General features: G+C 42.1%; 1 protein-coding gene across 2 annotated transcripts in view; it reads left to right on the forward strand.

Moving 5' to 3' along the window:
* cemip2 (cell migration inducing hyaluronidase 2) overlaps nucleotides 1-11,028 on the forward strand; it is a 46,794-nt gene extending 35,766 nt beyond the window's left edge. For both annotated transcript variants that reach the window (XM_061672206.1, XM_061672205.1), the window contains 9 exons: nucleotides 1,012-1,189; nucleotides 1,258-1,473; nucleotides 1,551-1,762; nucleotides 4,649-4,831; nucleotides 5,036-5,255; nucleotides 7,611-7,712; nucleotides 9,248-9,393; nucleotides 9,474-9,580; nucleotides 9,667-11,028. In XM_061672206.1, coding sequence (XP_061528190.1) covers nucleotides 1,012-1,189; nucleotides 1,258-1,473; nucleotides 1,551-1,762; nucleotides 4,649-4,831; nucleotides 5,036-5,255; nucleotides 7,611-7,712; nucleotides 9,248-9,393; nucleotides 9,474-9,580; nucleotides 9,667-9,866 — 1,564 coding nt within the window. In that variant the 3' untranslated portion in view covers nucleotides 9,867-11,028. The remainder of the gene's footprint in view (nucleotides 1-1,011; nucleotides 1,190-1,257; nucleotides 1,474-1,550; nucleotides 1,763-4,648; nucleotides 4,832-5,035; nucleotides 5,256-7,610; nucleotides 7,713-9,247; nucleotides 9,394-9,473; nucleotides 9,581-9,666) is intronic.
* The last annotated feature ends 4,559 nt before the right edge of the window (nucleotides 11,029-15,587 follow it).

Raw genomic sequence — 15,587 nt, forward strand, 5'->3', positions numbered from 1 at the left:
CTTCAATGAACCTACCACGCATGTTTTTGGGATGTGGGAGAAAACCGGAGTACCCGGGGAAAACCCACGCAGGCACAGGTAGAACATGCAAACTCCACACAGGCTAGGCCGGATTTGAACTCGGGTCCTCAGAACTGTGAGGGAGATGTGATAACCAGTTTTCCACCGTGTCGCCAATTGCCTAATGATCCCTTTTTATTAATGTGTAATTAACTGTAATTAATTTTACATACCCTCCCAAAAAAATGGATGTTCGAGGACCCAAAGGGATATTGGTAGTAGCAGTATACATATGCAATACGTATAGACAATATAAGTATGCAAGACGAAGCTTTGTGTTTGCTTAAAGACATAAGGTGTAATTCTCTTTTATTTTGTGTTAGTTTTACTGTAAACTTAAACTCTGAGTGTCAGTGAACAGCTTGCTGCAAGCACACTTTGACTTGTTTTGAAGAACTGTTTGCAATCTGCCAAACTGCACACCGCACACTCAGGGAGAACAATATAGTATAGTATATGACGGCCTGGTATCGGGTGTATTGGAGCGTTTTTAGAAGTACGAGTACAGATGTACAGTTTGAATTGAATGTAATTAAGGTTCACGCTTTAATTTTTTACCCAAAAAATCTAAATATTATTGTAATATTTATTTTTAATTAGCTAATATTTATTATTTATTTTCCCCAAACTGAGAATGCTAAGATCCCACATTCCAAAAACATGCATGGAAGGTTAATTGAAGACTCTAAATTGCCCATTGGTGTGAAAGTGAGTGCAAATGGCTGTTTGTTTATATGTACCCTGCGATTGGCTGGCGACCAGTCCAGGGTGTACCCTGTTTCTCGCCCAGAGTCAACTGGGATAGGCTACAGCATGCCCATGACCCTAGTGAAGGTAAGCGGTATGGAAAATAAATGAATGAATGTATTGTTTTAGCTTGTTTTTAATTGTAAAATGACATGTATTTACTGATATCAAAGAATTGATTTTCCCCATCCTTCTCCACCATAGGACATTCCCAATCCGGGGCTTCCAGATCTACGACGGCCCGCTGCGGCTGACCCGCAGCACCTTCCGTGGTTTTATCCCCACGCCAGAGCGTTACACCAGTGCAGTGGGGTTCAGCCTGAAAAACACCTGGCAGCTCACACCGCGAAACAACATGTCCCACCTCCACTTCCACTCCACTGTAAGAACACGTTCATCCACTTTTACATTTAGTCCACCATCCAACCACCATCCATATGCCGTCCTCAGGTGGGTCTGCGGTCGTTCTTTGGTCGTCCCGGGCAGTGGTTTGAGGAGAACGACCTAGATGGAGACAAGAACTCAATCTTCCATGATGTGGACGGTTCAGTGACAGGTTCCAAGGACACTTATGTGGGCAGGGCTGACAATTTTCTAATCCAACATCCTAGCTGTGTTAACAAGCCACTGTGGAATGGAGTGATTTGTAGTGGCCGCTACTCACAGGTACAGCAGAGGCCACTCCTGCATTGTAAAATGTGTTTCCCGTTATATAATGCACATTCTTTCTCACTCTTCTTCAGGTGTACATCCAAACACAAGGTGCTCCCAGTCTCACTCTGTCCATCAACAGAGACGAGTACCCCGCTGCGCCTCTCGTTCTGAGGGGCATTAACAGCCAGGGGGCGCCGTCGCAGCAGTATCAGCCTGTGTTGATGATGAGCAAGAGCTACACTCTGCACTGGAGCGGACCCGCGCCCAGAGAAGTTGTCCTCTCCCTCATTAACTTTGACAAGTGAGCCCACAAACGTGTGTGAGATATAAATGCAATAGCTGTATCTTCAGGTTTTAAAAGTAATAATCAATTAGGGGTACCACTCTACAAAAGGTGTAGTAATAGTGAATAATTGTAAAGAAATATATTATGAATGTCAGTGTAAATTGTTTAGTAGTCATCCATGAACAGTTGTAAACGAGATGACACCTGATTTACTAAGATTCCAAATAGGAGGTGCTAAGTTGTGTGTTCACTCTAACATATTGCACATGCTGTTGGTGGGTGTGTTTTGAGTGATCTTTTACTTACTAAGATTGCGATCCTTCACTAAGATACCAAATAGCAGGCGCTAAGTTGCGTGTTCACGCACTCCAACATATACTGCAGCTTGCGTTGTTGGTAACAGGTGTAAAAGTGGTGGAGATTTTTCACTTTAGGTAGCACTGATGGTGTTCATCATGGAACATTTAGGAGAGTACCGCAAGCCAGAAATTAAGTGTGAAGTGATGGAATTGGAAGTGTCTTGTCCTGAGTCCATGGGAATTAGATGTACTGTAGCTGCCCATCCTGCATAATACCGGGTTCAAAACTCGAGACACCACAACCGAAAGACTGCTCTTGGAGAGGCCAGCACCAGTTATCACAATACACACAAATGAACTACACTCAAGGAAATGCAAAATGTAAAGAATTTTTTTCATAGGTGGTATGGCATGACTTCTTCTTGTGACTGGCTCAAGGTCAGCCCTTAGATCATTCAGAAGCTCCAAAACTGTATTACTGGATAGACGATATTTTGTCATAATTTCTGTTTCTGGTGTTTAAAAATGTTTACATCAGTAGAAATTATCCATACTCCCCGTCACCTTTCATTTTGCCTGCGTGTCCGCCATGCCACAGTAAGACAGACATTGTCAAGTTATTTAAAGATGCAAAATCAGCTACTGCAATTAGTTTCAGGTTTGTTAAATCACATTGCGTGTGCTAAATTAATCTATTTGCATCTAGTCACTGTGGCAAGCAGGAGCTCATTGACTGTTCTTGTCAAATAACTTACAGCAGTTTATTTAACATTTAGCATTGTGTTAAGTTAACAAACCATTTAATAATGAATGTATAATAGGCAGTCTGTGGATACTTAATTCTGAAGTTGGATTTTCCAAAAGTAAGACATAAATCATCCTTACAAATTATAATGGTGCTAACTTCAACCACTGTAAAAATGTTTCATTTTGTATTTTATGTAGATTATCTTGAATATAAACACACCCTTTCTTCAAATATTGTGACATATATGTAACCCACTAATTTATTGGTGAGGTCTTGAATTTGATTGAGCAAGCTTTGAAAAGATCTTTATTTTTACTTAAACCTGCAGATACCCTGCATAAACAATTTGTAAACAAGTAAAAAAAATTTTTGTGAAAAATGTAACGTAAATATTATGAAAGGAAGCTCGGTGAGCGGCTGGTGCGGACATTTGCCTCACAGTCGAGAGGTTCTGGGTTTGAATCTCAGCTCAGGCCTTTCTGTGGAGAGTTATCTTATTTGCCCCACGCTTGCGTGGGTTTTCTCTAAGTACTCCGGCTTCCTCTAACATCCCCAAAATGCTTTTTAAGGTTAAAGACTATATTGTCCATAGATATGAATGCAAATGTTTGTTTGTCTGTATGTGTCCTGTGATTGGCTGGTGACCAGTCTGGGGTGTACCCTGCCTCTGGCCCAAAGTCAGCTGGGATAGGCCGCAGCTCACCCATGACCCTAATACGGACAACCGCAAAAGCAAATGAATGGAAATGAAACTTAGGGGAAGTAACAATCCAAATTTGTAATTATCATATGCGACCGCCATTACATTTGTAATCTCATGCACCCCATGGTGGGCCTTGAGCACCCACACATAATGAGTTTGTTTTTGTGTCGATAATGAAAGTTTGCTGGGGAAAAAAACGCCGTGGGGAATTTTTTTATAAACATGTAATTATTATACAGGATCAACATTCACCTTTTAATGTCACATACCCCCTGGAGGACTCTTGAGCACCCTCAGGGGTACATGATAATTCTTGAACTAAATTGGAAATATCAAGCTCACAAATGTTCTTGTGAATGAATGACCTTAAAGAGAGAAGCTCAAACATATTACAGTAAGCTTTGGCAGAAGAGTGTCTGTTATAACTGCAAAAACAGAACAACTCCATGTTTTCACTTCCCGTAAACAATGTTACCCAACATTTTTTTATGCCAAAGCACATATGAGATCTCATGCCACACCACTGAATGAAAATGTCACAAAAAGTATATACAGTATACTGCAATAGTGATGATCTTGTCACATTATACCTTCAACTGAACACAAAGTTAATAGTCTGTTGTCTGAATGCCAACCGGTGGACACACATTTTACCGTATGCCATCTAGTGGAAGCGCATATTTTTCTTCAAGTGAAATTGGATAATTTTAGAGCGTCAGCCTCACAGTTCTGAGGAGCGGGGTTCAATCCCCGGCCCCGCCTGTGTGAAGTTTGCATGTTCTCCCCGTGCCTGCGTGGGTTTTCTCCAGGCACTCCGGTTTCTTCCCACATCACAAAAACATGCTTAATTGGGGACTCTAAATTTCCCGTAGGTGTGAATGTGAGTGTGAATGTTGTTTGTTTGTATGTGCCCTGCGATTGGCTGGCAACCAGTTCAGGGTGTACCCCGCCTCCTGCCTGATGATAGCTGGGATAGGCTCCAGCACGCCCGCAACCCAAGTGAGGAGAAGCGGCTCAGAAAATGGATGGATAATTTCCTGGCACAGTGGTTCTGAATCACTCCTGTAGATATCACAGCCAGGTGCCCCAATACTTTTTATCATACAGTGTGCGTCCAGTTTAAAAGCTGACCCATGTTTCTTTTCCATTAGAGACGACTGGGTGCTATTTGGACTGTGCTACCCACCAGACGCCACCTTCCTGATCATGGCCGACATCAACGACAGGCAGAGCAACACTTTTGATGACATTACCGACTACGGGCCTGTGTTCTCTCTTGCTGACTTGGAGTCGAGACCATTATATAGGAAGTACTACTTTGACCAAAATGTCGGGTGAGAGAAGCCATCAATCTTACTCACATCAACCTAACATGCGAGTACAGTAAAGTTTAGCCTATAAGCTGCAACTCCCGCCCCCCCCCCCCCCGCCCCCCCAGCTATTTCTTACTGCTTAAACAAATATAATGTGCATATTAGACCAAATTTTACAGTAATTACAAGCTAACTTTATGAACGGTGACATTTTGTTCCCACCAGCTTGCTGTGGCTGTACCTGCGAGCCCGCCACGACCGTGACGGTCACAGCTACTGCTCGGTCAAAGGCTGCGAGAGAGTCAAAGTGACGGCCACTACGTCCTCCCAGCAGACGTGCAACTGCACCAGCAAGGCCTACCCCAAGTACGCCAAAACACCCTTGGCTGTCCTGCCTATGCCGGCCCCAGATACACAACCGTGCAAAGACTGTGGAGCCAAACAGGTTGGTTTCAAACTCACCTGCAATAGGTGAAAATCTGAGATAGAGATACCAAATAAAAATGTTTAATAGTTTTACCCCTCCCACACTCTTTAAACACTTTTAAACAAATTAAAACACACTTTTTAAATATTAGATATTTATATATATATATATATATATATATATATATATATATATACATATATATACACACACACATACATACGGACACACACACACAGTTGCTGTATGTATAAAATATATTAACTTAAGTGTTGACAGGGCACATATTGTCATACACAATCCCATAGGCTTTACATGATCAGGATTTTTGGGGCTGATCAGCGAGTTTAAAAAAAAAAAAAGATAACCGATCACCGATCCGATCACAAGATGGAGCAATGTGTCTATTTAAATGATTTGTTCATTTACGGTATATACTTGTGTACTGTATACAGACTATCTTCAAAAGTATTCCCTCGTCAGGTCATGTATTCTAATCAGTCAGGTCAACCCAACATTACAACATGACAGAAATAATGGGTGATAACTTACTGAAATTAAATTACTTTATTATAATTAAATTACGGCGGCACGGTGGCCGACTGGTTAGAGCGTCAGCCTCACAGTTCTGAGGACCCGGGTTCAATCCCCGGTCCCGCCTGTGTGGAGTTTGCATGTTCTCCCCGTGCCTGCGTGGGTTTTCTCCAGGCACTCCGGTTTCTTCCCACATCCCAAAAACATGCATTAATTGGGGACTCTAAATTGCCCGTAGGTGTGAATGTGAGTGCGAATGGTTGTTTGTTTGTATGTCCCCTGCGATTGGCTGGCAACCAGTTCAGGGTGTACCCCGCCTCCTGCCCGATGACAGCTGGGATAGGCTCCAGCACGCCCGCGACCCTAGTGAGGAGAAGCGGCTCAGAAAATGGATGGATGGATAATTAAATTACTTTACACACACCAAAACTTTAAAGCATGATTCGACAGAACGCCGACATGTTTACATACAACCGTTAGTGCTAGCACTAGCTTGCTAGGCTACATAACGTTTTGTTGCCTGCTTGCGAGCCATATCGGATTAAAAGTACGTGAACCTACTTCAAGCAATCCTTGAATGAAAGTCCTCTGCCGAGCACCGGTGACCACCACTATACGTTTTTCCCTATTTTGTTCTCATAATACACTCTGCGTGATCGATTGTTGTTGTCATCGCCATGGTAACAAAAGAGGCTTTAAGGAGTAGTCCTTTCTTTTTTTTTTTTTTTTTTTTAGTGGGACATAGATCTGACTGTCATCTGCATAACAATGAAAATAAATCCCAAGATTTCTCAGGATAGAACCCAGTGGCAGCAACTATAAAGAAAACAGCAGAGCCTCCAAAATAGAACGTTGTGGAATCCCATAAGACAGTGGTGCAGAGTGGGACTCTGAGTGACCAAGGCTTACACACACAGTTCTACCTGCCAAACAGGATCTAAACCACTCAAGCGCACTACCACTAATACCCACCAGGTGCTGTGAACGATCCAGAAGGATACTGTGGTCCACAGTATCAAATGCTGCAGTCAGGTCCAATACCACAAGACAAACATAATCCCCGAGTCATTAGCCAGGAGGATGTTATTAAAAACTCTTAAAAGGGCTGACTCGGTGATATACAGCCTCTTAAAACCTGACTAGAAGACCTCCATAACATTATCTTGATCCAGAAACTGGGTGTCAACCACTTTTTCCAGGATATTTGAAATAAAAGGCAGTTTAAGAAATGTGTCTAAAATTCGCAATGACACCAATTCGCAATGACACCACGATCAAGACCAGATTTCTTGAGCAGCATGTTTACAATTTTGGGGTACAACACCAGACAGATCGCTATTAATAATGGCTAAAACATAGTGCCCTATAATCGGGAGTATACACGGGGGAATACTCTGGGTAATGCAAAACATGGCTCACTGGAAATTAATTTTTAAAAATTATAATAATTTAGGGCAGCTGTAAACTAAATAATTACAAAACCTAAATTGCTTAATTGAACAGTCACAAAACAAAGCACAAATGCAGAGTTAATCCTTTGATGCTGGCCGAAATGAAGTCCAGTGAGGTGCGTTGACGGCTTGTGTGAAATGCTGACATCACACTTATAAAATTTTTCCTCAAAATATTGATTCACATCTTATACTTATTTTATTGCATTTAATCACTAGCACACATTTATATTTATTCAATACTGTGCCGTATTTATTTGAATGTAAAATGCTGCATTAAAAGAAAAACAAAACTGCACATTCCCATGATGGTAACACTAACATGATTTTCATTCATTGTGCTGGAAGTGTTGCCCCCCTCCGTGACTTTTTGTTTATTTTTCCTCAGCGTGTGTTTACCAGCGAGCCGTGGATGTCCTACCTCCAGACACAAGTCAAGTCTCTAAGTGTGAAGGAGCAGCAAAGAGGAGACAACCTGTCCTTTATCGCTGTGAGCAACATGTGACACACATCACACTTTAGCCACCCACTAATTGGGATGGAAAGTTTCTGGTAAAGTTCCACGGGAAGTTCAGCTGGGGAATTTTGGAAGTGTCAATAGAAACATTTTATTTTGTCATAAGGGGACATCCATGCAAAATAATGTCATTTATAAGCATGACATTTCAACAGATTTATTTAGAAGTATTTTTTCTTCAGCAATTAGTTCATTGAAAAATAAGATCATGAATGTTGAGTTAAATATCACTCCTCTCCAAACCCATTCAAAAATTTACAAAATGCACCTCACCTAGGCTAAAATACCAAAAATGTGAAATTTAAATTGAAAGAAAAAAGCATTTTAACTCAAACTAAAGCCCAGTCTGGTTGTTTTAGTGGGGATTACGCTAAAATATATTTCCCATTTTAATTCCCATTTCCTAATTTTTATTAGTTTTTTGGCACATTCCCGTAATTTTCTGAGTCAGTATTACCATACTGTGCCTTTGAGACTTCCCCATTTCACCCAAAAGACTTGAAATTTTCCATTGAACTTCATCCATCCATCCATTTTCCTGACCGCTTATCCTGACAAGGGTAGTGGGCATGCTGGAGCCTATGCCAGCCATCTTCGGGCGAGAGGCGAGGTACGCCCTGAACTGGTCGCCAGCCAATCGCAGGGCACGTATAAACAAACAACCATTTGCACTCACATTCACACCTACGAGCACTTTAGAGTCTTCAATTAACCTAGCCTACATGTTTTTGGGATGTGGGAGGAAACCGGAGTGCCCGGAGAAAACCCACCCAGGCACGGGGAGAACATGCAAACACCACACAGGCGGGGCCGGGATTTGAACCCCGGACCCCAGAACTGTGAGGCAGATGTGCATCAGTATTGCTGAGTTTGCTTCTCGGGATTTTGTCCTTGGGGTGGACCAGCTTTTGTTTGAGGGTGTTGGTAGGTTTGAAATGCATTGGTTTGTACCGTATATGAGTTGATATATCACGATGGAAGAGTGGACATATTAAGCTTGCCAACATACAACTACACACCTAAAATTATGGAAACTACAAAACATTAGTGTAAATACTTACTTTGCAGATATCCACTGTTTCAGCCTCCATTAAAGAAAGACAATGTTGGTTGTGATGTCACTGTAAACATGAGAGAGTTTTTCTAAAAAGGCAGATACCCCAAAGTGGGTGGACAGCAATTTCATGGACACATGCAAAATGTTCATTATGAGTTTGAAAATGGACTGTAACTGGTCAAAATAACTCGTTTTGTCAAATAATGATGCGGATAATAAAACCATTATTTTGTATTGTTTAACCACTTATTACACACACTTTATCGAGCAATACAGTATGTGGAACATGCCAAAATCATGAAAATCAAATGGAAAAAAAATCTATATAAAATGAAGATAACACATTTTTAAAAACTTACCATTGTACTGGTAGGTGTGCAAATGTTTGCACACTTATGAGAACACTAAAGGCACTCTCTGGTATTGACCCATCTGTTTTTCTGTCTGTCAGGTAAATGACGAGATGATGGCCTTCACTCAGCCCGGCTATCTTGTGGTCTCCGTGGACGCCTGTTCTGGCAAAGTCACAAAGAAGGTCTCATTTGCCAAGATGGACGCCAAGATGAAGCAGCACCTAATGACCGGAATACCAAAAAGGCAAGTGCGGAAACCTAATGTTGACTTTTGTCGGCAGCAATGTTTCTCTTATTTCACTGGGTTCTCGTCTTGGCGAACAGGTCCATTGTGCTGATGGCAACACGAGGTCAGCCAGAGGGTCTGCCTGATGTAGCTCCATATCTCATTCCCTTCGGCTTGGCCAAGGCGGCGGATTTGCACAACAAAGGTTTGTGGTGATGACTACTACTATGACTAATACCCCTGTGTGGTGGCATGACAAAACCCAAAAGACAAATGTGCCTCTCCCCACAGAGAGTGTGGCACTGTGGGCTTTCCAGGGCAGCACCTCCCCCCCTCCGTGGGTGAGTCTCCAGGCTGGCCAAAGGGACGACATCCCTGGCCCGCAGGAGCGCTTCTTGCCGCTCGCTCTCAAAGCGTACGGCTGTCCGCCACCGGCGGTCCAGCAGACGCGTAGAGACCTGGAACTTCTCGACCAAGCCATAGGACTCTAGTGAACCAATGTGAACTAGACGAACACACACAACTGGCTGATGAATGTGAACTGCTGAACTTTAATTTATTAACAATGGCATATATGTTGTGTTCAGGATGTTGTGTGTGTGTGTGTGTGTGCGCGTGTGTGCGTGTGTGTGTGTGTGTGTGTGTGTGTGTGTGTGTGTGTGCGTGTGTGTGCGTGTGTGTGTGTGTGTGTGTGCGTGTGTGTGTGAGTATGGGCCGATAATTCAAAGCACTTTTATTTAAAAACATAACAAGCCAAAGTCACCAAATGGACCTTTGTGAAATAAGGCTGGAAAAAACAAATGAGAAAAACAAACAAGCAATTATGTTCTTTTATGGTTAAATAAATGAAATGCTGAATCTCATCAGAGGGAAGGGCACGGTGCATTGGTGACGAACACAAAAACAATTGAAAACCTTTTGGACAGGGAGCAAGACTGGAACAAGGCGTACTTGCGTATAAATCAATTCAAAACACCTTTGCGACCAAAATGTGTATTCAACAATGCAGGACAGGGGTTAGGCGTGCCAAAACAACAAGCCATATTCACATGCATAGTTCAGCCATTCTTGTGCAGCTAGTTTCATCTGCTTTCGCCTTATTTTAATATACATTTTGGATTTGTTTAACTGGAAAACCTCCTGACATTACAGTGCAGCCGTATGAGAAGATAAGCACCTTTTGAGTGGTTGCCTATATGGAGGTGTTTAAAGTGCAGGACACATGAGTGAGGGATATACAAAATACAATAAGCCTCATTAAATATATAGAGTGGAATGTAAAGACATTCCCAGGGCTATACAGTAGTTTGTTAAATATAATTTAGCAGCTGTGCTTTGTGTTGCGCGTGCCCGTTTGAGTGTGAGAGGCCTTTTGGATGTGAGCAGGGCTCCCCCACTGCGCATTGATACGTGTCAATGTGTGACTGACGAGAAGTGAATGTGTGAATATAGAACTATTTGTGGCCTTGTAACCACTGCTGTTTAAAAAGGGAAAATCCATGGAGATAAAGTCAGTTGTTTTTAAAAATTGTAATTATACTGGATTGTCATTCTGTAAATGTACTCGGCGAACTGGTTGTCTATAGTGTGTTTTTGTTTCAACATGGATACCTGGCATTTGTTATGTTACCGAAATAAACACTTATGCTTTGCCGTGAAGTGCTGCTTCTGTGACTGAACCTGTAACGATCTATTGAAATAGAAGTAGTCTGATCCAAAAACCTGCATGCAAGGAGACACTTCAAATGTGAAGGCTGCTTTAATAAGTATCTGCCTATTTCTCCTTAGGCATACTGTATATACTGTATACACATGAACAGGCAGTTATCATCTGCCTCATGCAACTGATGACCCGACAACCACAGACATCTTGCTTTGTCTCACAGCAAATTGATCATACAGTATCAGAGAGAGAGAAAGGAACAAGATCTTATCGTCACACTAAAACAAAAGAGAATATGAGCTTTAAATTAACATAGAATACATTTCGTGGAAAAGCATATGTTTTTCTAACAGTCATCATCATAAAACCTCTATCAAACATACATGCAATTTATATAGTCACATTTTAACATTCGTAATTGTAATAAAACTAAACTCAAATGACTCATCCTTTGATGAAATCTTTAACATACTTTACATTGTTATACTAGTGTATAGATAAATTAATCCCCGTATAGTGAAAGTTGAAGGAAACAAATTTTTTTTTTTTTACACAATTCATAGCAGTTCCCAGGTGTCTTAAAAACAAGTTGTCTAAATAGCACAAGGTGCTAGAATTACAGGACACTCCACTCCTTGTATGTACTGTATTTTTTTAATTCCCGCGACTAAGTGGGTACATTTGTAAGTAATGTGAGCCAAGCTCATCATTGGAGGTATGAAGGTATGGGGTACTTGTGAAGGCTGCTGATCGCAGCATTTGATATTTAAGGCACAAATCTGATATCGAGTCAGTCCTCCTTGCCAGCAGTTGGCGCTACACTACAGCAGTTTGACACATCGGCGAAACGTCTTTGTTCACAATTATCTATCACTGCGCTAATATAAATTTGATGTATTCAAAGTACTAGTGCTATCGGTACTTGTTGTCGGAGAGTACGCAAGAGTGAATACTCGTACTTGTAATATCCGTCTGAAAAAAAAAGTGGTATCGAACATGCCTAACCATGACATATTTGTTAAGTGGCGTTTTCTTATCTAGTAAAGTATACAGTATGTGCCTTGGCTCAGTAAAAGTGGAACACTGATTGGAAATTGTTTTTTATTAATTTTCTATTATATTCATTTCTTTATTGTATTTTTTTATTCTAAATAAAATACAAATATTAGGAAAATAAACACATTTACATATACATTACAATTAACCATTTAAATCACGGGTCACTGATGGTGTGTTCAGTGACGGTGTGAATCTGCGAGTTGTCCGTGTCTACATGTGCCCTGCGGTTGACTGGCGACCAGTTCAGGGTGCAGTCTGCCTTTCGCCCGAAGTCAACAGGCATAAACTGGCATAGACACCCCGCGACCCTGAACAGGATAAACGGTATTGAGAATGGATGGATGGCTGGATTAAATCATTGATAGTTTGATTTGACCACATGGGGGCAGCCTAGCATTTCTAGCATTGGTTAAAAACGACTGAGTTACAACATTCCATTCCATTAACACCCCTTGAGTGGATGGCTGGGTGAATAAATGTTTTTTTTTTTTTTTTTTTTTAACAGAGTAAATCCCATTTAAAACGTAAAAATGGCTTATCTAAAAAAAAAAAAAAAAAAAAAAAAACAATACACAATCGTATGCTGCATTGCCGCGTTGGGCCTCACATCGTGCGGCTTGAAAGACAGGCACATCATTCACATTATTGTGGAAAAAGAAAAACTGAAAAAAAAATGTGTTCACATCAACATATTTTTTCCCTCACTTTGATGCTTGTGTTGCTATATTGTGCACGGATGGACTTTTGATGCTGTCATACGCAGCCGTTTAAACTGTGCAAACATAATTAGAGAAATGCCAAGGCTAAAAATATGACACTGTAAGAGACACATGCGTGTGTGCGTGCGTGTGTCTGTGTGTGTGTGTGGGTGGCTGAGCTGGCATGAGAACTATTGTATACACATACAGTATGTTCACTCACTAACATATTGAATTTACTGTACATCCCTTCCTGTGAATGTTAAGTGCCTAAAAACAGTCAAGAAAAAAAAGGAAGAAACCACAAGATGCATGTAATGCTAGACAGAGCAACGGTAATGTTTTAGCAGAGGGATAACTTGCGTATGCTGCGATTGGCTGGCAACGAGTCCTGGGTGGACCACACGGCAAGGCATCTCACCCAAAGGCAGCTGGGACAGGCTCCAACTCAATCCCCGACCCAAATGAGGCCAAGTGCTGTAGAGAATGGACGGGTAGATGGCTGGATACCTTGCGTGAGGCAAAATAAATGACATTTCTTACTGGCAAATGTGATCATCCCGAGGATAATGTTCGAAGAAATGCATTGAATGGAAACGATGCTAATACAGTATTTCATTATTGCACTCAAAATAAAATAAAAGTTGCTGAAGCAAAAACTCTGGCTTCGGAGGAGTTCAGTGAGGCCAGTGAGAAGGACTTCCGGACAGGTTTGAGGAAATTCTGCTCCTTGTACGACCGGTATCAGAGTTTAGTCTGCATTGCCCGCAGTCATTTGTTTTCAATGAGGGTTGGACTCTGCCAAGGTTGCCCTTTGTCATCGATTCTGTTCATAACCTTTTTAGGTGCCCTCAATATTAGGTCTCTGCCTTTTGCAGATGATGTGGTTCTGTCGGCTTCATCGAGCCGCAATCTTTAACACTCGCTGTACTGTGAAGCGGTTGGGATGAAAATCAGCACCTCCCAATCTCCAAAAGTCAGGTTTGAGCTTCTGCCCCAAGTGGAGGAGTTAGAACATTTCTGTCTTGTTCAAGAGTGAGGGAAGAATGGAGTCAGGCAGTGTCTGATACAACGTCTCAGACTTTGTATCGGTCTGTTGTAGTGAAGGAGCTGAGCTAAAAGGCCAAGCTCTTGTCCAGTCTACGTTACTACCGTCACCTATGGTCACGAGCTGTGAGTCGTGATCGAAAGAACAAGATCCCGGATACAAGTGGCCAAAATGAGTTTTAAACGCAGGGTGCCTAGGCTCTCCCTCGGAGATGCCTGTGAGAAGCACGGTCATACTCGAGGGGCTCAGAGTAGAGCCCCTGCTCCTCCGTATTGAGAGGAGCCAGATGAGGTGGTTCGGGCATCTTCTTAGGATGCCCCCGGACGCCTCCCTGGTGAGATGTTCCGGGCACGTCCCACTGCGAGGATGACCCAGGCCACGCTGGAGAGACTATGTCTTCAGGTTGGCCTGGGAATAGCTCAGATGCCTCCAGAAGAGCTGGACAAAGGTGCTGAGGAGTGGCAAGTCGGGTTTCCCCGCTTAAGCTGCTGCCCCCGTGACTCGACCCCGGATAAGCAGAACAAAATGGATGGATGGATCGATGTGCAAGCAAGAGAGTCTTCTTTGTTTCCTCAAAGTGCTGTGATATGATAGTCTCCTATTCCTTGACAGCAAGAAAGTGAGACTATTGTTTTATGATGAGTATTTAATGGAGAGGGGGTCCTCGTCCCAGCTGTTTAAACAGGTTTCTCTTCTCCCCTTCACAAATCAGCCCATGGTATGATTTCTTAATGGTTTGAGCAGTTCCACTTGATTCCCTGCTGATGCCTCTCCTGAATAATTAAATGATTCCGACTGCTTCGCGGGGGTTCGTCTCCATGGCGACCCCTCCTCCCTGAGGAGTGATGTCAATCTACTGCCTGCTTATTGTCACCTTAACGGCCCATTGAAGTGGCTTGGAAAAAAAAAAGGTGCAGGGGGGGGGGGGGGGGGGGGGGTTCAAAAACATTATCAAAGCAAATTTTGTGAGATGTCAGCTCACTGTTTTGATACTTTGTTTTGTTTTTGTTGTTGTTTTTTTAAAGTAAGTAATTGGAAGTGTAGGGGGTGGGGGGTGAATTTCACTTCTGGAGGCAGCACTTCATTGACTACACTGTGTGTATGTGGCACACAGCAAATTGAAGCAGCATTGTATTTCTCCGCTCCTCAAATGCACAACAAACTTCCTGAACACGTGAGAGCTCATCAAACTGCCGGTACATTTAAATCTGGCTTGAAAACATTTCTATTCACTGATGCTTTTTCATATACCAAACATTAATTTTCTTACTTGTATTTTGTGATTTTAAATGTATTTAGTCAGTTTAGGGTTCCTCTCTTCAATTATCCTTTTTCTTGCCTTGATTTTCATCTTTTAATTCAGACTTGTTTTGATTTAATATTTCTTTGCCTTCTGCAAAGCACAATGAATTTGCCTTGTGTAAGAATGGTGTGATACAAATAAACTGGGACCTGTTTTAAATTGTGAAAATGTTACAGAGGAGGATCTTAATAACGGCGTCCCTCAACTTTTGCCTCCCCACTTTAGATACCGATGCAGATGTGGTTCAACCGATGAATCCCAATCCACATGCACGAGAGCAAGCGTGGATGTGATGCCTACGGTCTGCGCTATTATTAGCAGCAATGCGACGTACTTTTCCACGCGGCGTGGCGATTTTTTAAATCAAGCCCAAAGAAATGCAATAAAAGTGGGATTACGACCTAGTTGTTTGCCGTCCAAAGTGCTTACGCCGTGTTTTCA

Source organism: Phycodurus eques, chromosome 3 (genome assembly GCF_024500275.1).
Source record: "Phycodurus eques isolate BA_2022a chromosome 3, UOR_Pequ_1.1, whole genome shotgun sequence".
NCBI classification, from domain to species: Eukaryota; Metazoa; Chordata; class Actinopteri; order Syngnathiformes; family Syngnathidae; genus Phycodurus; species Phycodurus eques.